Source organism: Salvelinus namaycush, chromosome 8, assembly GCF_016432855.1.
Source record: "Salvelinus namaycush isolate Seneca chromosome 8, SaNama_1.0, whole genome shotgun sequence".
Taxonomy (NCBI): Eukaryota; Metazoa; Chordata; class Actinopteri; order Salmoniformes; family Salmonidae; genus Salvelinus; species Salvelinus namaycush.
Window position 1 is genome coordinate 47,766,128 of NC_052314.1, and position 27,585 is coordinate 47,793,712.

Consider the following 27,585-nt stretch of genomic DNA (forward strand, 5'->3'; position numbering starts at 1 on the left):
ATTTTGTATTTTGGTATTTTTCTTAACTGTATTGTTGGTTAAGGGCTTGTAAGTAAGCATTTCACTGTAAGGTCTACACCTGTTGTATTCGGCACATGCGACAAATAACATTTGATATGTCAGCAAATAACATTAAAAAAATATATATATTAAAAAAATCATTGAGTTAATAAAGCCGCATAGAAACATGGTCTCTTTTTTGCTATCTGTGGTGGTGTGGCAGCCAGCGGAAAATACTGAGTGTAGGGGTTGGTAATGTTCTCTAGTTGCCACGTGATTGGCTTAGTGTTCTGTCACTCATAGGGACACTACATCACCGCAAAATCTAAGGGGAGTGCTCGAAAATTCAAGCCCCTTGGGTGCTGCCATAGTTATATTACAAGTGTCCATCCAATAAGGCAAAAGGTCATTGGCCACAGATATATTTACGTCAAATCACGTTATATCTACTGTAGCTATGATTGGACTGATCATCATGAATGAATCAAGTCGACAATCTACTGGCAAATCCTTTTCAACCTTGTCATATGAAGAGAAATGATTGATAAAGCGAATTGGTGCTCATCGGCCACAAACATTACACAACAAGTTGAATATCGCAAATTCAACAATGAGTGGTTAGGAAGGAATTAGTGGCTAAATGCAAGCATCTGCTAAGCAGTCACTAGCCTGCTATTCAGTGGAGTTGGTGTGTGGGCCAAGTCTGGGTTTAAGAGTCTCTTTTCCAAGCTTAAAAGGATAAACATTCAACATTGGCCATACTGTCAATCCAGCATGACTTCTGCTGCATTCAAAACAACTGGAAACTTGGAAATTTCAGACTTCAGTGAGTTCAAGACAACCTTACCACTGCTACTACACCTGGCTTTGGGACTGCTGTTGGGACAGCTTTGTGTAGGCCCTAACAGTTTGTGGGCACTGTTTTTCACCATTATAGTGCAATTAATGTATTGTTTAGTGCTGTGTTGTGTTGTGTAGCGGCTTTGCTGCCAAGCATTCAATTGTGGGGAGTCTGCCCCACCAAGATTTACATGCTAAAATCGTCACTGATCAAGAATATGGGCAAAAAGTAATTACTAACAATGAAAGTGGTGGGAATGTTGTCCCCATGTCATGACATTTCTACATTTAATATCAATACAGCATTTAAAACAGACAGAAAAAAATATATAAAAACATAACATGTAAAGTGTTGGTCCCATGTTTCATGAGCGGAGATAAAAGAACCCAGAAATGTTCCATACACACATTAAGCTTCTCTCTCTCAAGTTGAGAGCATTTCCCCTTTGCCAAGATAATCCATCCACCTGACAGGTGTGGCTTATCAAGAAGCTGATTAAAACAGCATGATCATTACACAGGTCCACCTTGTGCTGAGGACAATAAAAGGCCACTAAAATATGTAGTTGAGGGTGCATGCAATTGACATGCTGACTGGAGAAATGTCCAATTAATGTTAATTCTCTACCATAAGCCGCATCCAACGTTGTTTTAGAGGATTTGGCAGTACGTCCAACCAGACTCACAACCGCAGACCACTTGTAACACCAGCCCAGAACCGCCACATCTGACTTCTTCACCTGCGGGTTCATCTGAGTGGCTGCGTCGGTCTATAATAATGCCCTTTTGTAGAGAGAAAATAATTCTGATTGGCTGGGCCTATGCCTTATCAGGCCGAACCATGGCTGTGCCCTTGCCCAGTCATGTGAAATCCATAGATTAGGGCATAATTTATTTATTTAAATTAACTGATTTCTTTATCTGAACTGTAACTCAGTAAAATCAATGACATTTTGCGTCTATATTTTTTTTCAGTATAGTTTTAATGCAAATAATGGGTCGCGACAGACAACCTGGTGCAATATGGGTCCGGAGGCAAAACCAATCGAGAACCACTGCAATAGACACAACCTTAAGATAAAAGTATATTTCGATTTTGGGGTCTGTGGGGGTATTCAATCGGGGACGATGTTGGAAACAATCAAACTTCTTCGGGATCGGTGTCCCTTCCACGGGACGGTTGAGCTAACATAGGCGAATGCCATTATCATGAAGTAACAAGAACATTTCTCAGTACATAGACATATCTGATATTGGCAGACAGATTCAATTCTTGTTAATCTAACTGCACTATCCAATTTATAGTAGCTATTTCAGTGAAAGAATACCATGCTATTGTTTGAGGAGAGTGCACAATTTTGAACATGAAAAGTTATTAATAAACAAATTAGGCACATTGTGCAGTCTTGATACAACATTTTTAACACAAATGCAATGGTTCATTGGATCAGTCTAAAGCTTTTGCCATACACTGATGTTATCTAGTGGCCAAAATCTAAATTGCACCTGGGCTGGAATAATACATTATGGCCTTTCTTGCATTTCAAAGATGGTACAAAAAAAATTAAAAATATGTTTTTCTTTGTATTATCTTTTACCAGACCTAATGTGTTATTCTCTTACATTCCCTTCACATTTCCATAAACTTCAAGGTGTTTCCTTTCAAATGGTACCAAGAACATGCATATCCTTGCTTCAGGCAGTTAGATTTGGGTATGTCATTTCAGGCAAAAAATGTTTTAAAAAGGGGCTAATCCTTTTAAGGGTGGCATTATAATGCTTCATACAAATTTGCCATGATGAAAAATGCTAATGTGTGGCACTTAACACCAATTGTTTTTACCATTAACCCTCATCTTTATGATACCCACAATCCATTTTTTTATTTAACCTTTATTTGACAGATTTTTACCTTGTCAGCTCGGGGATTCGATCCAGCAACCTTTCGGCTACTGGCCCAACATTCTAACCACTAGGGTACCTGCCGTTCCTAACCTTAACCCTCACCCAGAACCCAAAACCTAAACTTGGCTCATATAAGTTGCAACATTAAAGTAAACATCATCCTTTCTAGCACGACCATCAGGTGCCTATCCATGGGTACCTGGACTTTTTGGAAGATGAGCTTGTCCCACAAGCTGTCCTTCCTGACTATGCCATTCATCATCTCCGCATGCTTCCTCCTGGAGGCGAAAACCAGCAGCCATCTTTTCAGTGGCGTGTTGGCCTGTCCGAAGATCTTTGAAGGAGAGACGGAAAATAATCTTATTTATCTTGCAAAGGATATTGGTCTTATGCCCAGCTCCCAACCTTGTGCCTTCATCAAGGGCAAAACTGGAGTGGATGGATAGCAACCCAGCCCAGGATTTGAACCAGTGCCTGTCCAGCTACTGGTCCACCTGTCTGACCTCTGGGCTACCTACCACCCCTTCTCCAAAGAAGAAAGAGTATTCAACAACATATCAAACCGCAAAGCAATCTAGGCCACTGAGCCATTTGAAACCTTTGTGGTCAAATTCAGTCCAACCCACCTTTGCAATGTTTATGAAGCGTCTTGGTTTTCATACCATTGCCCACACCCACGCTTTAAATAAGGTTTCAATACACATGTACAACTATTTTAAGACATTTTTGAATTCGTCTTTTATGCATGTCCCATTAAAATAAATCCAGCTACTGGTACTAAATGATATGGTCATATTATTGTTGAAAACATCCCTCAGGGTCTACAGTATATCTGACCTTGTCAAACATGCGGTTGAGCAGGCGGGGCACGACAGGGAAGACTGTTGGCTGCAGGGTCTTCAGGTCATCCATCAGGAGCCGAATGTCCCCCTGAAAGTAGCCAATCCGAGCACCGTGCACCAGGATCACTCCCTGGAGAAGGGTGGAGGTGTGAGAAGGAGGCAGACGAAAAATGAAGTGCCCGTTAACTGTCAAGTACACGTGTCAAATATGTTCCAATACATTTTAGGTGATCTAGCTTTGAATTTGCACTTTCGTGACTATTCCATTGGCTCCATGATAGCAGGCAAACTAAATCAAGCTAAGCTCAATTATTTGACATTAACTGTATTAAAAAAAGGGGCAATCTGCAATTACTACATCCATTTTTGGCCTTTTAAATGAATTATATTTATCTATACACACACAAACACACACAATGATTCTTGAAGAATGTAACTTATGCCTGATGAGCTTAGTCCAACTGTCATACCCCATCAGAATCCAAAATATAAACAAAGAAAATGTAAACAAAACACTATATAGCCACAAAACAAGGTTAAAACTCAAATGTGGATATCATGGATGGTCAATCCTTGCAGTCAGTGTTAAGGGTGAAAGGAAACGAGGGGTTCCTGCTTCTCGTCATTCTGTCAGTTTCAGTACGTACCTCCACTACCCTCTCAAACATGTGTGCTAGAGGTAAGTAGGACATGTGAATGTCGTGGAGGTTCAGCATGCAGTGCACCTGCGGAAGACACACACCCACCCGCGTCAGGCACTGCATTACCTCAAAAACCCTCTCAAACATGTGGGCCAATGGCAGGAAGGAGATGAGCACATCCTTAGTGCTGGGCTTGAGTACGCTCTGAGTAGACAGCGCGGAAAAAGATATGGAAGGGAAAAAAGGAAGAAAAAAAAGGGAACGGATAGGAGAGGACAGACAGGAAAGTCAAAGTCAACATGAAGATTGAGGAACAAGAGCGAGAAAAAAAAATAACTGACTGGATTTTAAAGGGCATTTAGCAGGGGGGTGGGTAAGGAAGTGCAAAGAAGGCTTGGAAAATAGCAGCTTTCCACACATTGTGGAATACAACAGTACATATTAACATGACACTAAGCATAATAAGTGCCCATTTTGTTTTACTTGCCCATCTAAGCAGAGGAAAATGTTAAGATAAAAATTGCTGTTTTTAAGCCAGGTTTGTTATTGCAAATAAGAACTTGTTTTCTATTGTTACCAGGTTGAATAAATTCTACTTACTGTTATAAGAAAACACTTCTGATAGTTTCACGATACCTATATTTCCAATGCTTACACTTCCTTTGATAAGCCATTCAAGGAACAAATTAATCAAAAGGGTGGTTAGTTTACCTCTGTTATCTTGATGAAAGCAGCACAATTGGCAATAACATTTCCATGTGTAAGCATTCCACCCTTTGGGTTTCCTGGGAGTAAAAGAAAACAAGTGACCATTCTTGAAGGTTAGATGCTTCATGTTTTCAGTACACAATATCACTAATAAAAAGAGTCAGTAATTCATGTGTGTGGGAGAGTCTCCATTCATGGAAACAATGGATTAGTAGTTTATCAACAGGATCATTCTTGTCACGAGGGTCCAAGTGTAACACATCCTCCTGATCATGCATGCACACAGTATGTCAGAGAGTGTTCCTTCACACTTGACTATCATACTATTTGTATTACATTATACATGTCAGCGTACTGGCCTATTTTTCTACTGTGTTGCTTTTGAAATGTCTACTCTCCCTACTTTGAATCCCTGACTACGAAAAGCCTGACCTTAGAGTCTTGAAGTGTTTGAACACTCTATAGCATTTTTTGGTTATTCTCTGACCCTGCTGGTCCCCTATGAACCTTTTAACATATCAGGCCTTAATGGTACTCTTAAATCTCTACCCGGTACAGCGAGAAGAGGACTGGTCACCCCTCTAGGTTTCTTCCTGTTCCTGCCTTCCAATGAGTTTTTCCAGTCCAGTTCTTCTACCTCTGCATTGCTTATTCTATGGGGTTTTAGGATGGGTATCTCAAATCAATTCATATTTTATTTGTCACATGCGCCGAATATAACCTTACCGTGAAATGCTTACTTACAAGCCCTTAACCAACAATGCAGTTCAAGAAATAGAATTAAGAAAATATTTACTAAATAAAATAAAAAGTAATAACGAGGCTATATACAGGGGGTACCGGTAACGAGTCAATGGGCAGGGGTACAGGTTAGTCGAGGTAATTTGCAGTGGTGTAGTATTTTTACTTGGTCGTATCTGTACTTCACTGTTTATATTTGACAACTTTTTCTTCACTAAATTCCTAAACAAAATGATGTACTTTTTACTCCTTACATTTTCCCTGACCACCAAAAGCACTTGTTACATTTTGAATGCTTAGCAGGACATGAAAATGGTCCAATTCACAATCTTATAATTTATTTGTAAATTATGTCTAAGCGTTGGAGCGTGCCCCTGGCTATCTGAAAATCATTTAAAAAAAAACAAGAACATGGTTCTGTCTGGTTTGCTTACTATAAGGAATTTGAAATTATGAATAGTTTTGATACTTAAGTATATTTGATCAATTACATGTATTTTTGATACTTAAGTATATTGAAAACCAAATACTTTTAGACTTTTACTCAAGTAGGATTGGGATTTTTTCCCCACCATGTAGAATGTAGGTATGTACATGTAGGGGGGGGGTGGGGGTCATAGCAAATAGTCCGGGTGGCCATTTAATTAATTGTTCAGCAGTCTTATGCCCTGGGGGTAGAAGCTGTAAAGCAATTTGTGACAACTACCGATGTAAAAAAAAAAAAAGAAGCTTTATAAAATACATTTGATTGTTTAATGTGGGATATGCAAATTCTGAAATACAGAGTAATGACATGAAAGCAGAATTAATGCACACACACCTGTGGTTCCACTAGTGAAGCAGATGAGTGCCAGGTCCTCTGGTGTTGGGGGCTATAGCAGACCACAAAGAGATTTAAGAGAGAACTAGTAGCACGTTATTTTAACAGTACAGACATACCAGATATTCAAACAAATAACATAGTAAAAAGACAGAGTAATAACCTACTACTTATATTATTTGTTTCTTTGGGATTCATTAAAATCACCACTGTTTGAATGAACCGCAATATGGATTTGTACATTCCTACTCACCAATGGCTGGTGGTGGTGGGCCTTGCCAACAGCCTGAGGGTGACAAAGAAACAGTAAAGAAAACATGACACAAAATTCAGTTACATTTTTCCCGCATTGAAACATTAGCTCTCTAACATAAGAAAACATATATCTGGGATATGCATAACCAAACAAAACTAGAGAACAGATCAAAATGAGGACCCTGCTCGAACAAGCTGGTTTTCTCAATGAGCCTCTGGATAAGAGCCTTGGCTAAACGTGAATACTGTAAACATAGAAGTACATTACATTTTAGAACTTACCTCCACATCCTTCAGGCTAAGGATCTCGATGCCGCTCTGCTGCCCGCGGGCCACCAGCTCCTCATCAAAGGCCTCCATGAGCACGATGGTCTTCAATGTGTGCTCCTTGCCGCTCACGCAGTCCAGGATGAGCCGCGCTTTCTCCGCCAAGTCGCAGATCACCGTAGAGACGGCAGCTGAAAACATGGGATGGCACTGGGTTATTTATTGCCAACTTATTTTTTTATGTTCCGTGACAGTCGTAAGGGTGCGAGATATTGTCCTGTCTTTTGTCCTGAGAAATGAATTTAGTTACACATTAATTGAATGTTCTTGTATAATGCCTACAGTAGTGAAATAACCATGACTTGTCATCTAATGACAGTTTATGCAGATTACATCTCTTTTACGTTTTCAGTGTTATTGTGAGATTTCAGTGCATCATAATGCTTCATAAGTTTATATGACAAACTAAAGTAATGTTTGAAATAATAACTTCTATATCATAAACAAATATTTGAGGGCCGCCGTGTCTGCTGGTTGATACTAGTTCATTCTACAGCTGGTGAGGAAGCCAAGACAGACACGTTTTCCAGTGTGGAATGTAGCTACTGTAGCCCCTTAGCACATGTAGATCTGGAAGGATTCAATAGGTGTAAGGACTATGGTAATAGCCCCACCTTGCTTTCTGAATTGGAACTTACCATATTACTTGAATCCATCTAACCCATTCAGCTCTAAATAACTGCCGTAATATAGAATATTGTGTGTGTGGTACCCATGAGTAAAATTGCCATAGACTAAGGGGCTTTTCCTGTTCTAGCAATTCTATTTCTAAGGAAAAGTCTAGGGGTGGATTTTGGATATCAGGCCGCACTTTTGTGACCTTGTTCCAAATGGTGTTTGTGGTTGCCCTGTGACATACCTTGGTCGATGATGTATTCAATGGCCTCGAGGCCTAGCGTGTCATACAGTGGTACACACACCAGGGAGTATGTGTAACAGGCCAGCTCTGAAATGGTCCACTGTAGGAGAGGACATGGATAACATTAGTACAGGGGTAAAATGTTATCAAGGTTTGACGCCAGGTCCGAAATCGTTCTTGCTAAAAGTATATACTAAAAATCAGCAAAAAAAGAAACGTCCTCGCTGTCAACTGCATTTATTGTCAGCAAACTTAACATATCTAAGTATTTGTATGAACATAAGATTCAACAGACAAACTAAACAGCTTCCACAGACATGTGACAAACAGAAATGGAATAATGTGTCCCTGAACAAAGGGGGGGGGGGGCACGACAGGGTCAAAATCAAAAGTAACAGTCAATGCAGCTGGTGGCCACACCAAATACTGCAGTGCATCTCCTCATGGACTGCACCAGATTTGCCCGTTCTTGCTATGAGATGTTTTGTTTGGTTATGCATATCCCACTCTTCCACCAAGGCACCTGCAAGTTCCCAGACAGTTCTGGGGGGGGAATGACCCTAGCCCTCACCCTTCGATCCAACAGGTCCCAGACGTGCTCAATGGGATTTAGATCCAGGCTCCTCACTGGCCATGGCAGAACACCTCCTGTTTTGCAGGAAATGCTGCTCGTTCTGTGCGTGGTGGCATTGTCATGCTGGAGGGTCCTGTCAGGATGAGCCTGCAGGAAGGCTACCACATGAGGGAGGAGGATGTCTCCCCTGTAACGCACAACGTTGATTGCCTGCAATGACAACAAGCTCAGTCCGATGATGCTGTGACACACCGCCCCAGACCATGACACAGACCCTCCACCTCGATCCCGCTCCAGAGTATAGGCCTCGGTGTAACGCTCATTCCTTCGACGATAAACGCGAATTCGACCATCACCCCTGGTGAGACAAAACCACGACTCGTCAGTGAAGAGCACTTTTTGCTAGTCCTGTCTGGTCCAGCGACGGTGGGTTTGTGCCCATAGGCGACGTTGTTGCCAGTGATGTCTGGTGAGGACCTGCCTTACAACAAGCCTATATGTAAAAGGGGATGTGCGCACAAGTGAAAGCAAGAGTGTGCAAGAAAGAGGGAGAGAAAGAATTGTTGCTGCTCATTCCTCTTACCTCTGGCCTGTTCTGGGAAAAGATGCCGATATGCTTGTCTCCAGTCTGGGAGTGCCCCCTGTGGAGGAGAGCCGAGCCAATGCACTCGGCTTTGTCTGCAACCTTCACAAAACAAATAGCAAAGACGCTCTTACTTTTCCCCATTTGAACAATCATATAATCCATACCGGTTTGAGGGAATTTATTGTTATGAATTACAAAGATAAAAAAGTAAAACATCTATATAAAGATGGGCACTAGGCAAATCTCTCATTTGTTAATGGCGTATATATATACACTATTCAGTTAATTGTTAAAACTGACTGAAGAACGAACTAATTAAGCAAATTAGCTGTAAAATGTCTAAAGTCCGTTGCGCAAAGAGAAATCAACTGGAACTACGTTTTCCATCTAAAAAAATAAATGGCAGTATAGCTCACCTCTCGGTATGACAGCCACTCGTAAGGCTGGTTGGGTTTTCGTGATCCTAGACAGGGCCCATCATCTGGAAAGTAAAAGACAGTGCCCTTGTGACGACAACAAACTCACTGCGGTTCTCTATATGCTTACTGATGGAAAACCATGGTCCTTATACGATATTCTTCTCACAACTTAATACAAAAGTTGTAGAATTTTGTTTGCATTGCTCATTATTACTCCAGTGTTGTCCCTCGGAACAAAAGCATTTTGCTGCACCTGCGATAACGTGCAAATCTGTGTACGCGACCAATACAAGTTGATTTTATGATAAGCCACAAGTCAGTTAGAACCAGACCAGGGTAAAAACACTATTCAAACTTATTTTTGTCGGTGCTTGATTGAGCTTGCCTGGCACAATGGAACCAATAGAATGCACACGTGCAAATCCTTCCATCTGGCGCTCCAGGCAGACAAAAGCTAAGGCTAAAAGTATTTGAAAGATTTCAAATAGTATTTGAACCTAGGTCTGGTTACAACCATACGTCGGCAGGATTGCACCATTCTTGCAGAGAATAATGCACACATCCCAATAGTGTGCTGCTGAAAATAATAGCATGATGCAGACACAGTTTTAGTAGAACAACTTTAACGAAAAAGTTAAGAAACCCTAAATTCTGACTATGATAACTGTATAATATGGAATATGGTGATTTCAATTGAATTAGGTACATTACCATCACCAAATCATTGTGTTGTGGTTTACCTTGCCATGTTTTTGCAATATATACACAGACTATTTTCATCAGCGTAACATACATCTCCCTCAACTGTATATTACTCAAATGAACTCTCAAAATATTGATTTACTAATAAGGTTGCTTACTATTAAGACTGACTTGTCTGTTGCTGCATGCCTGTTGTCCTTTGAGTCTACACCTCAACTAAATAAAGAAAATATAAAAATATACCCACCCCCACAAAAAAAGAAAACGTTGTGTTTGTTGAAGAGTACTCACTGGACACCCGCATGCCTCGGAGAAATACTTCGTACATGGTCCGCGCGTCACTGTAGTAGTGTGTCATGTGCTCATCGTCGTTATTCAGAATGGACCGCCTGACGTAACCGTCACCCTGTGAGGAGAGAGACATAGTTAAGTTGGGTCTTAACATTTTGAAATGCAAAAAAACATTTTGCTACAGTGTGCCCTACTAAAACAGGACCCAGGTGTACAGTATGTGCCAGTGAAATAACTGATCACTTAGAACTGGGGTTGACAGGACAGTCTTACACTGTGAGGGCTGGTGTGAGAACAGAATTCTCTACAAGCCAAGCAGCAACACACCTAATTCAAATAACCAAATTCTTAATTGAAGATTGTGGTTATGTGATTAGTAGAATAGTAACTGCTTGGCTGGAACAAAGGCATGCATCCACACCAGTCCTTGCAGGGGGAAGATTCATTGCCCATCACTCAATTAGAGCAGTTTTATTCAATCTTGGTCCTGGGGCCCACAGGATGTGCCGGCTTTTGTTCAACACCGTATGAACACACCCTGATTCAATGAATCAAGGGCTGGATCGATTGAAATTAAAGTGTTACTGCTGGGCAGGAAGAAAATGCTTGCTTACTGTGTGTATCCCAAAAACAATGGTTATAAAAAAATAAAGAAATGTTAGTCTGAAAAAAAGGCAAGAAATATTTACCAAGATTTTGAATACACATTTCATAATTCCACTTAACCTCCTGCATTCAAACCAACCATGAACAAATGTCTCATGTCTTAACTGAAATAGAGAGTAAATAGTGTCATGCTCTGTGTGTAAACCTTGTGTTAAAATTTTGCAAGTGGCCTAGCTGCTACACTCAGGAATCGCTTTTATGTAGCTTGTTGAAATAAGCCAAACATACAAAGGCATTCCCCAGATCCTATTTCGGTCACAATGAGACAATTCAGGCTGACTTGAGACAGACACACACACAGAGAGACAGAAACTTGATCATCGTGGTTGTGTGTCATATTTATAAATGGCAGTTCGGTCACACACACACACAACCTTTCTTATGGATACGTAAAAAGTATTCTATGGAGCAAGAGAATCAGAACAGCTTTCAGGTTATTTACTTGGCTACAGCTTTAGTGCAAAACAACAGGTATGTTAGGACCCATGTTAGCATGGGTTCACATTTTATTAGTCTGGGAAATGTATGGGAACCCATGTTCCCATCATCTAACGAAATGCTTACTTGCAGGTGCCTTCAACAAGTCAACAATAACAAAAGATAAGAATATGAACAGAAAGTATAATACAGGAAGGCACATTTTAGTCCAATATTTACACGTGTATTGGAGAAGGATGGGGCAAGTATATAAATTGATCAGTATAAATAGAGCCTGGTAGCAGTAGTTGTGATCTGTGAGTGTAGCATGAATATAAACAGCATGAATGGAGCATACAAAAACATTAAGAACACCTGCTCTTTCCATAACAGACTGACCAGGTAAACGCTATGATCCCTTACTTATTAAATTCACTTCAAATCAGTGTAGATGAAGGGGAGGAGACAGGTTAAAAGAAGGATTTTTAAGCCTTGAGACAACAGAGACATGGATTGTGCATGTGTGCCATTTAGAGGTTGAATTGCCAGGACAAAATATTTAAGTGCCTTTGAACAGGGTGCCAGGCGTATCGATTTGTGTCAAGAACTGCAATGCTGCTGGGTTTTTCCACACTCAACAGTTTCCCGTGTGTATCAAGAATGGTCCGCCACCCAAAGGACATCCACCCAACTTGAGACAACTGTGGGAAGTATTGGAGTCAACATGAGCCAGCAGTCCTGTGGAACGCTTTCCACACCTTGTAGTCCCTGCCCCAACAAACTGAGGCTGTTGAGGGCAAAAGGGGGGGGGGGGGACTCGTGTGTTTGTGGACACGAGTGAGCGCATGTGTGATAAGTTGCGAATAATCAGAGCAGATGGTCAGTCCAGTTCAAGTGTTCAGCAGTCTGATGGCTTGTAGAGCTTCTGAGCCTGTTGGGACCAGACCTCATGCTCCGATACAGTCTACCCGACAGTAAGCTTGTGGGGTCCTTGATGCGAGTGCCTTCCTCATGCACCGTTTTGAGTAGATGTCCTGGATGAGTGGGAGCACGGTCCCAGTGATGTACTGGGCCGTCTTCACCACCCTCTGGAGGGCCTTGCACTCGTGGACGGAGCAATTCCTGTACCAGGCCATGGTGCAACCTGTCAGTATGTTAAAATGGTGCCGCGGTAGTATTTGGAGGACCCAGGGCGGCATGCCAAATTTCTTCAGCTGCCTTAGGAAGGAGAGACGCTGTTGCGCCCTCTCGCATAGAGTGATGGTGTTATTGGTCCATGGCAAGTTTTCGGTGATGTGGACGCCGAGGAACTTAAAAACATATGACTCTACTGCAGTCCCGTTGATGTGGATTGGGGCATGTTTCCTCCTCTGCTTCCTGAAGTCAAGAATAAACTCCTTTGTTTTGCTGACGTTGAGGGAGAGGTTGGTGTCATGACACCACAATGCCAGCTCACCTCCTCCCTATAGGCTGATTTGTTGTTGGTTCAGGCCTACAACCATGGTGTCGTCAGCAAACTTGATGATGGAATTGGTGTCGTGCAAACCCACGCAGTTGAGGGTGAACAGCAGAGGACTGAGAACACACCCCTGGTGGGCCGCTGCTTCAAGAGTCAGCGTGAAGGAGGTATTGTTGCCGATCCTCACAGCTTGTGGTCTGCCTGCCGGTCAGGAAGTCCAGGATCCAGTTGCAGAGGGTCGTGTCCAGACCCAGGGTTCTGAGATTGGTGGGAACAATAGTGTTGAATGCTGAACTGTAGTCAATGAACTACATTCTCACATAGGAGTTCATCTTGCCCAGATGTGTTATGGTCGTGTAAATAGCGATGAAAAAGGCATCTTCTGTGGATCTGTTGGAGTGGTAGGCAAATTGGAGTGTGCCTGGCATTCTGGCCTTGATGTGGGCCATGACCAGCCACTCGAAGCACTTCATGACGACCGAGGTGAGTGCAACGGGGCGAGAGTCTTGGGCATGTCACCTTGTTTTTCTTTGGGCACCGGGAAAATGGTTGCCTCCTTAAAGTTGGTGGGCACTACAGCCTGGGACAGGTTGAAGATGTCCGAGAAGCTGGTCAGCACACACTGGCCAGGGATGCCATCTGGGCAGACGACTGAGTATTTATTCATTCATTAATTCGAGAGTTTCTCACGTCAGCCTCGGTGAACAAAAGCACCTGGACATCCGGAGCAGTGAGAGTCTTCCTGGATGGCTCGGTATTTTCTGCCTTAAATCGACCATAGACTGTGTTAAGCTTGTCTGGGAGGGAGGCTTCTATGGGAACCGCACAGATGGATTTGCTTTTGTAGTCTGTAGTCCTTACCACATGCAACAAGAGTTAGCTGTCGAACATATGTGTTGTCTTTTTGCATCCCTAATAGATTTACAGAGCTCTTAACTGCTTGCCTTGTACGAGTCACGTGCCACCGAGTCATTGGGGTTCGTTCTGCTGACATTGACCCTTGCAGAACGAGCTCTCAGCATTGTACAGATATCTTCATTTATTCAGGGATTTTGGTTGGGGTATGATGTCCGGATTGTTATTGTGGGTATAACCAACACATTTCCTAATGAAGCCTGTGACTTATTCCTCAATGTTGATGGATAAGTCCTGGGTGGATGAATCTTTGAACATACATTATACAGTGCATTCGGAAAGTATTCAGACCCCTCGACTTTTCACATTTTCTTACGCCTTATTCTAAAAAAATAAAATTAAAATGAATTCCCCCATAAATCTACACACAATACCCATAATGACAAAGCAAAAAAGTGTAAATTTATAACAAATAAAAAAAATGGAAATATTACTATTCAGACCCTTTACGCCAGGGGTGTCAAACTCATTCCACGGAGGGCCTAGTGTCTGCAGGTTTTTGGTTTTTCCTTTCAATAAAGCCCTAGACAACCAGGTGTGGGGAGTTCCTAACTAATTAGTGATGTTAATTCATCAATCAAGTACAAGGGAGGAGCGAAAACCCGCAGACACTCGGCCCTCCATGGAATGAGTTTGACACCTGTGCTTTACGCAGTACTTTGGTGAAGCACCTTTGGCAGCAACTACAGCCTTGAGTCTTCTTGGATATGACGCTACAAGCTTGGCACACCTGTATTTGGGAAGTTTGTCCCATTCTTTTCTGCAGAGCCTCTCAAGCTGTGTCAGGTTGGATGGGGAGCGTCGCTGCACAGCTATTTTCAGGTTTCTACAGAGAGGTTCAAGACCAGGCTCAGGCTGGGCAAATCAAGGAGATTGAGACTTGTCCCAAAGCCACTCCTGCGTTGTCTTGGTTGTGTGCTTAGGGTAATTGTCCTGTTGGAAGGTGAACCTTCGCCCCAGTCTGTTCCTGAGCAGGTTTTCATCAAGGATCTCTGTACTTTGCTCTGTTCAGCTGTCCCTTGATCCTGACTAGTCTCCCAATCTTGGTTTCATCAGAACAGAACATTTTGTTTCTCATGGTCTGAAAGTCTTGAGGTGCCTTCTGGCAAACTCCAAGCAGGCTGTCATGTGCTTTTTATTGAGGAGTGTCTTCGTCTGGCCACTCTACCATAAAGGCCTGATTGGTGGAGCGCTGCAGACGAACTCTAGTGCTCTGTCAGAGTGATCTCCCTGACCAAGGCCCTTCACCCCCGATTGCTCAGTTTGGCTGGGCGGCCAGCTCTAGGAAGAGTCTTGGTGGTTCCAAACTTCTTCCATTTAAGAATGATGAGGCCACTGTGTTCTTGGGGCCTTCAATGCTGCAGACATTTTTTGGTACCCATCCCCAGATCTGTGTCTCGAGACAACCCTGTCTCGTAGCTCTACGGACAATTCCTTCGACATCATGGCTTGGTTTTTGCGCTGACATGCACTGTCAACTATGGGACCTTATATAGACAGGTGTGTGCCTTTCCAAATCATGTCCAAGCAATTGAATTTACCACAGGTGGACTCCAATCAAGTTGTAGAAACATCAAGGATGATCAATGGAAACAGGATCCACCGGATATCAAATTGCAAGTCCCATAGAAAAGGGTCTGAATACTCTGAATACTAATATTATTTAGCAACAATTTATAAAAACCTATTCTCAATGTCATTATGAGTTATTGTGTAGATTGCTGGGATTTTTTTATAATCCATATTAAAATAAGGCTGTAACGAAACAAGATGTGGAAAAAGTCAAGGGGTCTGAATATTTTCCGAAGGCACTATACGCACACACGTATGTGGACACCCCTTCAAAATTGTGGATTTGGCCATTTCAGCCACACCCATTGCTGATATGTGAATAAAAAAATCAAGCACACAGCCATGCAATATCCATAGCCAAACATTGGCAGTACAATGGCCTTACTGAAGAGCTCAGTGACATTCAACTTGGCACTGTCCTAGGGTGCCACCTTTCCAACAAGTCAGTTACATTACTGTCCTACTAGAGCTGGCCCTGCCAACTAAGTGCTGTTATTGTCAAGTGGAAATTTCTAGGTTCAACAACGGCTCAGCCGCAAAATGGAAGGTCACAAGCTCGCAGAACGGGACCGGCGAATGCTGAAGTGCAAAAACATTGTCTGTCCTCGGTTGCAACACTCACTACCAAGTTCCAAACTGCTTCTGGAAGCAACACCAGCACAAGAACTGTTTGTCGGTAGCTTCATGAAATGGGTTTCCATGGCCGAGCAGTCGCACACAAGCCTAAGATCACCATGCGCAATACCAAGCGTCGGCTGGAGTGGTGTAAGCTCACCGCCATTTGACTCTGGAGCAGTGGAAACGCGTTCTCTGGAGTGATGAATCACTCATCATCTGGCAGTCTGAAGGACAAATCTGGTTTCGGCGTATGCCAGGAGACCGCTACTTGCCCGAATGCAGAGTGCCAACTGTAAAGTTTTGGTGGAGGAGGAATAATGGTCTGGGGTTGCTTTTCATGGTTTGGGCCTGGCCCCTTAGTTCCAGTGAAGGGAAATGTTAATGCTACAGCATACAATGACATTCTAGACGATTCTGTGCTTCCAACTTTGTGGCAACAGTTGGGGAAGACCCTTTCCTGTTTCAGCATGACAATGCCCCAGTGCACAAAGCGTGCTCCATACTGAAATGGTTTGTCGAGATCGGTGTGGAAGAACTTGATTGGCCTGCACAGAGCCCTGACCTCAACCCCATCAAACACCTTCGAGATTAATTGGAATGCCGACTGCGAGTCAGGCCTAATCTCCCAACATCAGTGCCCAACCTCACTAATGCTCATGGCTGAATGGAAGCAAGTCCCCGCAGCAATGTTCCAAGATTTAGTGGAAATTCTTCCCAGAAGAATGGAGACTAAGGGGGAACCAACTCCATATTTATGCCCATGATTTTGCAATGAAATGTTCAACAAGGTGTCCACATACTTTTGGTTACGTAGTGCATTTCAAAAATCAGTATACTCTTTAATTTCTTCTTTAAATGTTTTATTTAGTTAAATAAAAGGTTAAGGAACAGAACAAGTATTTGTTTTGATTAATGAGGGTGGGGCAACTGTACAGTGTGTACATCAAAAACTCCTCTCTCTCTCTCCTCTCTATCAATACCTGCTCCTCAATCATTTCCCTCCAAGGACCCAAAATTTGCCCAGATACTTTGGCCCATATTTTTTGTATTTCTTCTTTGGGCCCCCATTATTAACCAAATTAGCATAGTTCTATGCAAAATATATATTTACAAATGTCCACGGGTTTAAGATGGACCAGTCCATCTGGCATTTGTCTTAACTGCCCTATGGCCAATCCGTTTCTGCAGCCGTCAACCACAGAGCAAAAACAAATACTCTACTAAACTGCCATGTGCTCTGTGAAGTTGGCCACAGATGCACTAGACAAAACACCAAGCCTGCTTTTCATTGCAGAAAGTTGTTTCCTACCCTAGCTCACTCTCCCTTTGATGATCTGAAATGACTAAATAAAGCTAGGGTAAAGCTAGTGTAACCTAGGCTACCTGGGGTGGCTGAGTTTAGAGAAACTGGTCACCTTCCACTCACAGTGAATGAGTGAGAGTGAAGGGGGGCAGAGAAGAGGCATGTTGTAGCTGGGTGAAGTGAACAAGGACAGAGGGGGGGTGAGTGAGGAGGGGTGGCTAATTCTCTGGAATGGAACACAGCCTAGATGGTTGTCATGGTGACAAAGGGGCCCATGCTGACAGGCCCAGTTACATTATTGTGGTCTCTCTGATTCTCCGCTCTGGGTGAAGTTTCCTCAAGGTACAGATCTAGGATCACCCAATCCCAACCTTAAACATTTGTAGGGAAAATGCTAAACTGACCCAAGATCAGTGTCTAGAGTGTAACTCCACCCTACTCTGGTCCTCCTGTGACCAGCTTTGAGAACTGTATATCATTAGGGTTTGTGTATGTGTGTTCAAACCACTGCTACATCTTCTCAAACAAGACAAAGACAGACTTTTTACCTTTTCAAACTTCACTTAGAAAAACAGGCAGCAGATGCTAGAAGAGAAGACTGCCTCCACCCCAGTATTTACCATTAGTAATGAATCATGATATGATTATGTGTCTGCATAATGACTTTGTATTGTACGTTGAATAGAGGGCTGGCTGAGAAAACGAAGATACAAGTGTTTTCCATTACACCACACAATGCAATTCTATTACACATTTTCATTCTCTTCGACACACACACAAAATAACAGATGAGGACTGTAGGAATGCAGTGCTGGCACAGCAAAGAACTTCGTGTTTACGTAGGCCAGAGCAGGAACAGCTTTCTCAAGTCCTCCCACTGCCAACACCGGGGTGTGTGCGCTCACTCACACACACCCATTAATCTCACTTCTTAAGCAAGATAAATACAGGGACTTACTTGGTATCCAATTGAATCGGGGGAGTCCCTTAAGATGCTTCAATCTGTACTAGTGCACACACACAATCAGTGACTCACTCAAATGTAAATAGTCTTGGACTACATGCTCAGACAAGCACACTTGTTGTCTGGCCTCCTACTCTGTTACTGGGATATAATATTTTGAAAGTAGGAAGAGAAAGATCTGGTCCAACACTTCAAAGTGTTGTTAATAAAATAAACCTGTATATTAACCTGTGCAGACAGAGACCAAAGGCTACAGTACTAAAAATACATGGGACACATTGTCCAAAGCACCCATATTAACTGTCTGAACCGCCTTAAACCAAGTTAACATTACAACACTCTTCAGAAATGTACACAAGAATAACTTACTGTGGACAAGTACAATGCCATACAGTAATGAAGACTGATGCATCTATAGACAGTTGTCTTTTGTCACATGTAACTTTTTTTGTTGACAAATCCAGCCATTATTTCCTCATCACTTCCTCCTATGCTGTTACACAAGTTGTCTCAGAAACGAAGGAAACCTATGCTCTTTGGACTTGTGCTGGAACATTAAAGGGGCAAACTGGGATTTGAACATAAAGAAATAAAAGTAACGAAAACTTTCCCTTACCACCATGGCCACTGACTGCATGTTGAGGTCGCAGGGCGGCTTGAGGGCCTTGGGCCGCGTGGCATACCAGTAGGTGGTGAGGGCGGCAAGGGCACCCACACCCATCAGCATGTTGGTGGGCAGGCTGTGCATGTACTGGCGCACATCCTCCATCTCTGGGATCCGCAGCTGTCTCAGGAGCTCCTGGGCCTGCATCTTCTCTCTGTTGTAGAGAGAGAGAGGAGAACAAACATTTAGTGTAACACATATCAGTAGTCTTTGAAAAGTTACATTTCCATCTCCCCTAGCACCTAACTACCTCCTCAATATGTAAAGACATGAAAGAACTGCATAGGGGAAAGCAATAATAGCCAAAGGAGGACTAGTGCCCGGTTTCATTCGCCAACCCCGCACACTGAGGACATTTGAGGTAACATGTTTTACTGCAAGGAGCTTTGGTTGAGGGTGGAGCTACATTTATTACCAACATTGTTTGTACCCATCTTATCCCCTTGGTTCTAGAAACATTATAGTAGGTACTACTGAAATTGGTTGGTCCCATTACTCTCAAAATGGCTTCCTTTCCTTGGTGGTAGCCAATTGGTAGTTACAATCTTGTCCCGTCGCTGAAACTCCCGTATGACTCGGGAGAGGCGAAGGTCGAGAGCCGTGGGTCCTCCGAAACACAACCCAGCCAAGCCGCACTGCTTCTTGACACAATGCCCACTTTTATCCCGGAAGCCAGCCCCACCAATGTGTTGGAAACACCGTACACCTGGCGACAATGTCAGCCACAGGAGTCGCTGGTGTGCAATGGGACAAGAACTTCCCTGCCGGCCAAACCCTCCCCTAACCCGGATGACGCTGGGCCAAATTGTGTGCCGCCCCATGGGTCTCCCGGTCACAGCCGGCTGTGACAGAGCCTGGACTTGAAGCAGGATCTCTAGTGGCACAGCTACAGTAGCACTGCAGTGCCTTAGACAACTTTGTCACTTGGGAGGCCTCATAGCTCCTTGTATTATATTATTTTCCCCATCACCATACACTTGACTTGCAAACATAATGAACGCCTTAGGGGAGTCAAACTGACACTCAAAACATTCCACAAACCAATCCTGAACACAGGTTTCCGTCATGATATCAGGACACCCGCACATGGCACATCTCATTTTAGTGAGGAAGTAAGACGTGGTGACATTTCCTGTTCGGAGTGCTTTGATAGTGAGCTCACTGGAATCCCCTCTTCCCTGCACACCAGGCCAGAGCCCTGTATAAACACTTCCTTGAAGTCAGCATTAATCTCATGATCCAGCACGGTTTAATTGATCCAAGCAAAGGGGGTGGATTGATAGTCCAGGGTATAAGGCAACATGTGACAACTGTGTGGGTACTTTCTACAGCAGGGATTGTCAACAATAATCAGCCGCGGGCCGATTGTTTCTTGAGCGGCTGGTCGGGGTGCCGGAGCATAAAACCAAAATTATTTGTAGACTGCAAATTGACCACAAGAAGCACAAACAGATATATTTCACTAAAACATTTCAAACATCTATAACGCATGGGAATAATTGGGAACATATTTCCTAAATTAAAATTGATTTCCTGGTGTTGTTAGCAGTCTTATGTCCAACAATGAAAATACAAAAAAATATAATTTTTTGAACAGTATTACCTTAAGGAAGAAGGAAGCAGTTTATAGTACAAGGCCCTGAGGCTCTAGTCACTCACTCTCCACATGGAGACCAGTGTGACCGTCATAGGTCACAGTCTGTGAAGGACAGTCACCTCACAACATGTTCAATGTCAACAGCTCTGTCAATACAACAACATTCAGCCAAACTGAAAGTTGCATTACTTTTCTATTTTACTTTACCATTAAGTTGACTGAGAACACATTCTCATTTACAGCATCGACCTGGGGAATAGCTACAGGGGAGAGGGATAAATGAGCCAATTGTAAGCTGTGGATGATTAGGTGGCCATGATGGTATGAAGGCCAGATTGGAAATTTAGCCAGGACACCGGGGTTAACACCCCTACTCTTACGATAAGTGTCATGGGATCTTTAGTGACCACAGAGAGTCAGGACATCCGTTTAACAACCCATCTGAAAGACAGCACCCTACACAGGGCAATGTCCCCAATCACTGTCCTGGGGGATTGGGATATTTTTTTAGACCAGAGGAAAGGGTGCCTCCTACTGGCCCTCCAACACCAATTCCAGCAGCATCTGGTCTCCCGTCCAGGGCCTGACCAGGACCAACCATGCTTAGCTTCAGAAGCAATCCATTTTGATCCTATACAACACCATAAACCAACACCTTTTAGCATTAAAACCGTGAAGGGTCTTTAAAACTAAAGACGACTACACTTCTACTCTCATTTCCCTTCAATTGTGACAGAATATTTTTGATGATCCTGCTTGTTCTTAAAAAGCACTTCTTTGCAGGACAGAGGTTTGTTACCATTGGGAAACTGCACTACAGTCTCAAAGGTGCTTCATCCTGTCTTGGCACAATTACAGAGATCAGAGTGCGAGGTAGAGAGAAACAGGAAAGAGTGAATAGGTCACCCTATGCTCTTTGCCCCTAGACTGCCTGCCACTATTGATGACTGAGAATGGTTAGTTAGACAGGGAGATGGCTCAATTTTGACTTCCAAGAACGGTGGCAGTCACATTTTAGCCTAAGAACATATTCAAAATATGATTTTGGCTTTGTTCACATTTCTGTCAGAGAAAAAAAATAATAAAATGATATTCACATTGTGACAATCATTGAAAAATAGCCACAAAAAAGGGAGATTACTGATGCAGAGCAGTTAGTCTGAGGTACCTTTACCTTGTATCCCTGAAGTAGTAGCAATTGCTCCCAGAGGGGACTGAGCTACAGTAGACCTCTTAGTTCTCACAACTATGAATAACAGTTTCCAGGCTAAAGTAACCCCCCCTTTCAAAACAGCAGGCGCATGAGGCGCTGACCCTCTTCTGAGCCACTCATTGGCGTTCCGCTCAAGGAGGCAGTCATTGAAAAGCGTGTGCCGGTCTGTGTTAGGACCACGAATAGGGCTGTGACTGCCATGGAAGTTTTGAAGTGACCATCGTTATAAAAAATATATTTTTTAAATGAAATACATTCTCCTCTCCTTCAATCCTGACTGCATGTGCTGCTGCTTCAGGGGCGGGGTATTGACTAAGCAACCAACTTACTTTTTTGGAGAAATGTCCTCTGGTCTGATGAAACAAAAATAGAACTGTTTGGCAATAACGACCATCGTTATGTTTGGAGGGAAAAGCCCTGATCTCAATCCTATAGAAAATTTGTGGGCAGAACTGAAAAAGCGTGTGCGAGCAAGGATACCTACAAACATGACTCCGTTACACCAGCTCTGTCATGAGGAATGGGCCAAAATTCACCCAACTTATTGTGGGAAGCTTGTGGAAGGCTACCCGAAACGTTTGACCCAAGTTAAACAATTTAAAGGCAATGCTATCAAAGACTAATTGAGTGTACTTAAACTTCTGACCCATAGGGAATGTGACGAAAGAAATAAAAGCTAAAATAAATCACTATTATTCTGACATTTCACATTCTTAAAATAAAAGTGGTGATCCTAACAGACCTAAAACAGGGAATTTTTACTAGGATTAAATGTCAGAAATTGGGAAAAACTGAGTTGAAATGTATTTGGCTACGGTGTATGTAAACTTCGACTAATATAAATTCTAAAATGAATGTATTAAAATATTTTTATTTTCATGATGTCTTCATCCATTATCGTCAGTTACACGATTATAGAATTACCGTGCCAGCCCTAACCACAAAAGCCTCAATAGATCCCAATCATAGTAATTGAAGATGTAGTCCAGGATGCGAATGTTGCTAATGGCAGAGCCATCACATCTGAAACATGTTAATGAAGAAAAATCTAATCTCACGTAAACAGGCCCCGGGGTAGACCGTTCGCGGGAATAGCTGGTAGCATGACGCACACACACTGCCAGGGACATTAGAGATTATAACAAGGAAGAGGTACAGAGGGTAAATGTTGCTGTTTTTACTGAACAACCTCCAGATATGGAAAACTGCTTAGGTCAAACAAAATGGTGGAATTATTAAGACTAGGGTAACTACCACAGCCGAATGCTCGCTATACTTAAAACCATTGCCATTTCCCTCTCAGCCCCCCTCTTAACTTTGTTTCCATACCAACCTGCCCACTCTAAGTGTGTGGTATGTGCATACAAGCGTCTGTGTATGCATGTATACCACACACACACGTAAGACGCATGTGTGCGCGCCTCAGTCAGCTGGCCGGGGAGAGCAGGGAAAAGGGACATGCCACAGGCATCACATGGCTTGGCTGTGACTCGTTTCCAGGCTAAAGGTAACCCTCCACTGCTTCTCCCCCTCCAGCCAGCCCCTCCATAATTGGCCTGGGAGGATGATGGGCCAATGGCAGCGCTCACCCACCAGTCACCCCACTCAGACAGAAAACTGAAGACATTGGAAAAAACTGAGGGGGGGGGGGGGGTCACAATCCAGCTGGTCTGTTTGACCGCAGAACGCACAGAATACAGTGCTGTCAACAGCTAGAAAATGGTATGTGGTTCAGTCATTTCAAGTCAAGTGCATGAGTCAGACGATCTAGGTTTATACAGAAACATTCTTGCAGATCTCCTGGATATGATGTGTGATGTTAATAAAATATGGAGTATAACTTACTAGCTACTTTTACTTATGAAAACGAACATAGAAGAGTGGTTAACCTGAGCCATGTTCAAAGTATAAAATTGTAAAATTCAGGTTGTTAAATGGTAGGCTACTTGTTGGTGCCCTGCACAAGTTTTGAATACAATGCAACAAAGTATTCATACAGGATAACTGTAGGGGATTGACAAGAGAAGGATCAACTATACTGAACAAAAATATAAAACACAACATGTAAAGTGTTAGTCCCATGTTTAATGAGCTGAATTAAAAGATCCCAGAATTGTTCCATGCGCAAAGCTTTAATTTCTCTCAAATTTTGCACACAAATTTAAATCCCTGTTACTGAGCAGCCTTTGCTAAGATAATCCATCCATCTCGCAGGTGCGGAATATCAAGATGCTGATTAAACAGCATAATCATTACACAGCACCTTGTGCTGGGGACAATAAGATGTGCAGTTTTGTCACAACACAATGCCACAGATGTCTCAAATTGAGGGAGCGTGCAATTGGCATGCTGACTGCAGGAATGTTCACCAGAGCTGTTGCCAGAGAATTCAATGTTCATTTCTCTACCATAAGCCGCCTCCGTAATTTTTTTACCCCCTTTTTCGTCATAGCCAATTGGTAGTTACACTCTTGTCCGTATGGGAGTTGCAGCGATGGGACTCTGGAAAGGTGAAGGTCGAGAGCTGTGCGTTCTCCGAAACACAACCCCGCCAAGCCGCACTGCTTCTTGACGCTTAACCCGGAAGCCAGCCACACCAATGTGTCGGAGGAAATACCGTACACCTTGCAACCGTGTCAGCGTGCATGCGCCCGGCCCGCCACAGGAGTCGCTAGAGCACGATGTGACAAGGACATCCCGGCCGGCCAAACCCTCCCTAACCCGGACGACACTGGAGCAATTACACGTCGCCTCATGGTTCTCCCAATCACGGCTGGCTGCGACACAGCCCCGCCTCAAAAACCGCAAACCACGTGTAACCAGGCCAGCCACACCACATCTGGCTTCTTCACCTGCGGGATCATCTGAGACCAGCCACTCGGACAGCTGACAAACTGGGTTTTTACAAAATAATTTCTACACAAAATGTCAGAAACCGTCTCAGGGAAGCTCATGTGAGTGCTCATCGTCCTCACCAGGGTCTCGACCTGACTTACGACGCCGAAGAACAGACTTCGATGGCCACTGGCATGCTGGAGAAGTGTGCTCTTCACAGTTTAATACCGGTTTCAACTGTACCTGGCAGATAGCATGTATGGCGTCAAGTGGGCAAGCAGTTTGCTGATGTCAACGTTGTGAACAGAGTGTCCCATGGTGTTGGTATGGGCAGGCATAAGCTACGAGATCCTGAGGCCCATTGTTGTGCCATTCATTCGCCACCATCACCTCATGTTTCAACATAATGCATGGCCCCATGTTGCAAGAATCTGTACACAAATCCAGGAAGCTGAAAATGTCCTGTACGACAGCATGTTCCAGTCAATTTATTTTTTACCTTTTTCTCCCTGATTTTGTGATAGCAAATTGGTAGTTACAGTCTTGTCCCGTCGCTGCAACTCCCCTATGGACTCGGGGAAGGCCGATAGCCATGAGTCCTCCGAAACAACCCTGCCAAGCCGCACTGCTTCTTGACACACTGCTCGCTTAACCTGGATGCCAGCCGCACCAATGTGACGGAGGAAACATTGCAGACAGTCAGCTTGCAGGCACCCGACCCTCCACAAGGAGTCACTAGAGCGCGAGGGGACAAGGAAATCCTGGCCGGCCAAACCCTCCCCTAAACCGGACGACACTGGGCCAATTGTGTCCCGCCTCATGAACCTCCAGGTCACGGGCGGCAGTGACACAGCCTGGGATCAAACTCAGGTCTGTAGTGACGCCTTAGACAGCTGCGCTACAGCGCCTTAGACAGCTGCGCTACAGCGCCTTAGACAGCTGCGCTACAGCGCCTTAGACAGCTGCGCTACAGCGCCTTAGACAGCTGCGCTACAGCGCCTTAGACAGCTGCGCTACAGCGCCTTAGACAGCTGCGCTACAGCGCCTTAGACAGCTGCGCTACAGCGCCTTAGACAGCTAAGGCGCTGTAGCGCAGCTGTCTAAGGCGCTGTAGCGCAGCTGTCTAAGGCGCTGTAGCGCAGCTGTCTAAGGCGCTGTAGCGCAGCTGTCTAAGGCGCTGTAGCGCAGCTGTCTAAGGGAGGCCCCAATATCCAGCAACTTCGCACAGCCATTGAAGGAGTGGGACAACATTCCACAGGCCACAATAAACAGCCTGATCAACTCTATGCGAAGGAGAGGTGTCACACTGCATGAGGCAAATGGTGGTCACACCAGATACTGACTGGTTTTCTGATTATTATTATATTTTTTATGTATCTGTGACAAACAGCATATCTGTATTCCCAGTGATGTGAAATCCATAGATCAGGGCCTAATGAATTTATTTCAATTGACTGATTTCCTTATACAAAATTTAACTCTGACATCTTTGAAATTGTTGCATTTATATTTTTGTTCAGTGTAGCTTAGTTTGGCTGTAGACAATGGCTTCCCCTTGTCATAAAAGCTATGAGTTTGCTATAACGTACACAATTCAGAGAAAGCTCTTTCTAGAAACTCTAGAAAAACACGGGGCAGTGAAGCCAGATGACGTCACCAATGAGACCAGGACTAAGATGATAGATCGATAAGTAAATATGCTTGATGATCTGTATATATAAAAAGAAAAAAAGAAAGCGTGACTTCCCATATCTGAAAAGGAGATTGAAGACTTGAAATGGTAACACTTCCTATGAAGCAACAATGAGCGCCTATATCATGCAGTGTATAAGACAAAAATGCTTATAATGCATTAAAGAGATGGAAATGTACAGTATGTCTTACTAAAAATGAGAATAAAAATATTGAACAGTTTACCTCGTGTTTCCATCTCACACCCAGTCACAAACAAAGACACAAATAGCATTTAAAGGAAAGTCTCCATTGAACATGATTAGGTCCAGGAATGAGCTTATTCTGAACCAAGTCAACTCCCCTACCCCTGAGACAGACCAATAGACAGGTACCACACCGGGGTTCAAATATATTAACAATTTTGAGCATTTGATTGAGTCTACCTGGAGTGCCAGATGGGGCGGGATTTGAAGTTTTGGGACTTTTCTACTGGTTTATCGAACCAGACAGGCTCAAACCGGCACAGAAATTATGTTTAATGTATTTGAAACCCAGGTCTGAAAAGGCACGCAAACAAGACACTCCAGTCTATTCAGGTTAAGAGTGTTAGACTTCAAGGAAGTGAAAGTCCCAGAGATTGTCAGCTTGACGACTGGGATCTGTATTAAGCACACTATCCCAAGTACTGAAGCCAGGCTTTTAAACCTTTCCCACTCCTAAGCCTGTTCCAGATACAACCGATAGCCCCTACCCACTCTTAGGCCTGCTTCAGATACAATGCCTAGCCCATTCCAAGGCCTGGTCCAGAAACACATCCTCTAAAGCTAAGGGAATTCTTTAGAAGACTAGGGATTTAAACTGCTATAGGTGTATGAAAGCAGCGTGCTAGCTCAGTTTCAATTGTTTACAGTTAGAAATGCCCAGAGGGCTTACACTGTCACAATACCAGCAACTCCACTTCTAGATGTACAGTGTATTCATTGAAGTGGGACTTTCTGAACCTGGCAATTGCAGACATAAATCTAATTCAAATAGAGCTCACTTTGAGATAGAACATCCAGGAACATTCAGGAAGATGCAATTCTGTAACGTTGCACCTTCCTGAAAAGCCCCTCTTGAATCCACCTTGAATTCTCAGGACCAAAGTCAACAGGCTTCCAGTCTCAGTGATGTGAAAA

At 43.4% G+C, this 27,585-nt stretch overlaps 1 protein-coding gene across 3 annotated transcripts in view; it reads right to left on the reverse strand.

Moving 5' to 3' along the window:
• The window catches only part of acsl1a (acyl-CoA synthetase long chain family member 1a), a 52,165-nt gene that overhangs the window by 10,848 nt on the left and 13,732 nt on the right, over window positions 1-27,585 (reverse strand). The window contains exons 2-13 of one of the 3 annotated variants that reach the window (XM_038999871.1): window positions 19,041-19,242; window positions 10,511-10,625; window positions 9,515-9,579; window positions 9,096-9,197; window positions 7,939-8,038; window positions 7,035-7,210; window positions 6,751-6,783; window positions 6,498-6,549; window positions 4,940-5,013; window positions 4,235-4,312; window positions 3,583-3,717; window positions 2,945-3,079 (exon numbers count right to left, since the gene is read on the reverse strand). In XM_038999871.1, coding sequence (XP_038855799.1) covers window positions 2,945-3,079; window positions 3,583-3,717; window positions 4,235-4,312; window positions 4,940-5,013; window positions 6,498-6,549; window positions 6,751-6,783; window positions 7,035-7,210; window positions 7,939-8,038; window positions 9,096-9,197; window positions 9,515-9,579; window positions 10,511-10,625; window positions 19,041-19,235 — 1,260 coding nt within the window. In that variant the 5' untranslated portion in view covers window positions 19,236-19,242. Of the gene's footprint in view, window positions 1-2,944; window positions 3,080-3,582; window positions 3,718-4,234; window positions 4,313-4,354; window positions 4,433-4,939; window positions 5,014-6,497; window positions 6,550-6,750; window positions 6,784-7,034; window positions 7,211-7,938; window positions 8,039-9,095; window positions 9,198-9,514; window positions 9,580-10,510; window positions 10,626-19,040; window positions 19,243-27,585 lie in introns of all 3 variants that reach the window. The other 2 variants (XM_038999873.1, XM_038999872.1) reach the window with 2 other exon arrangements.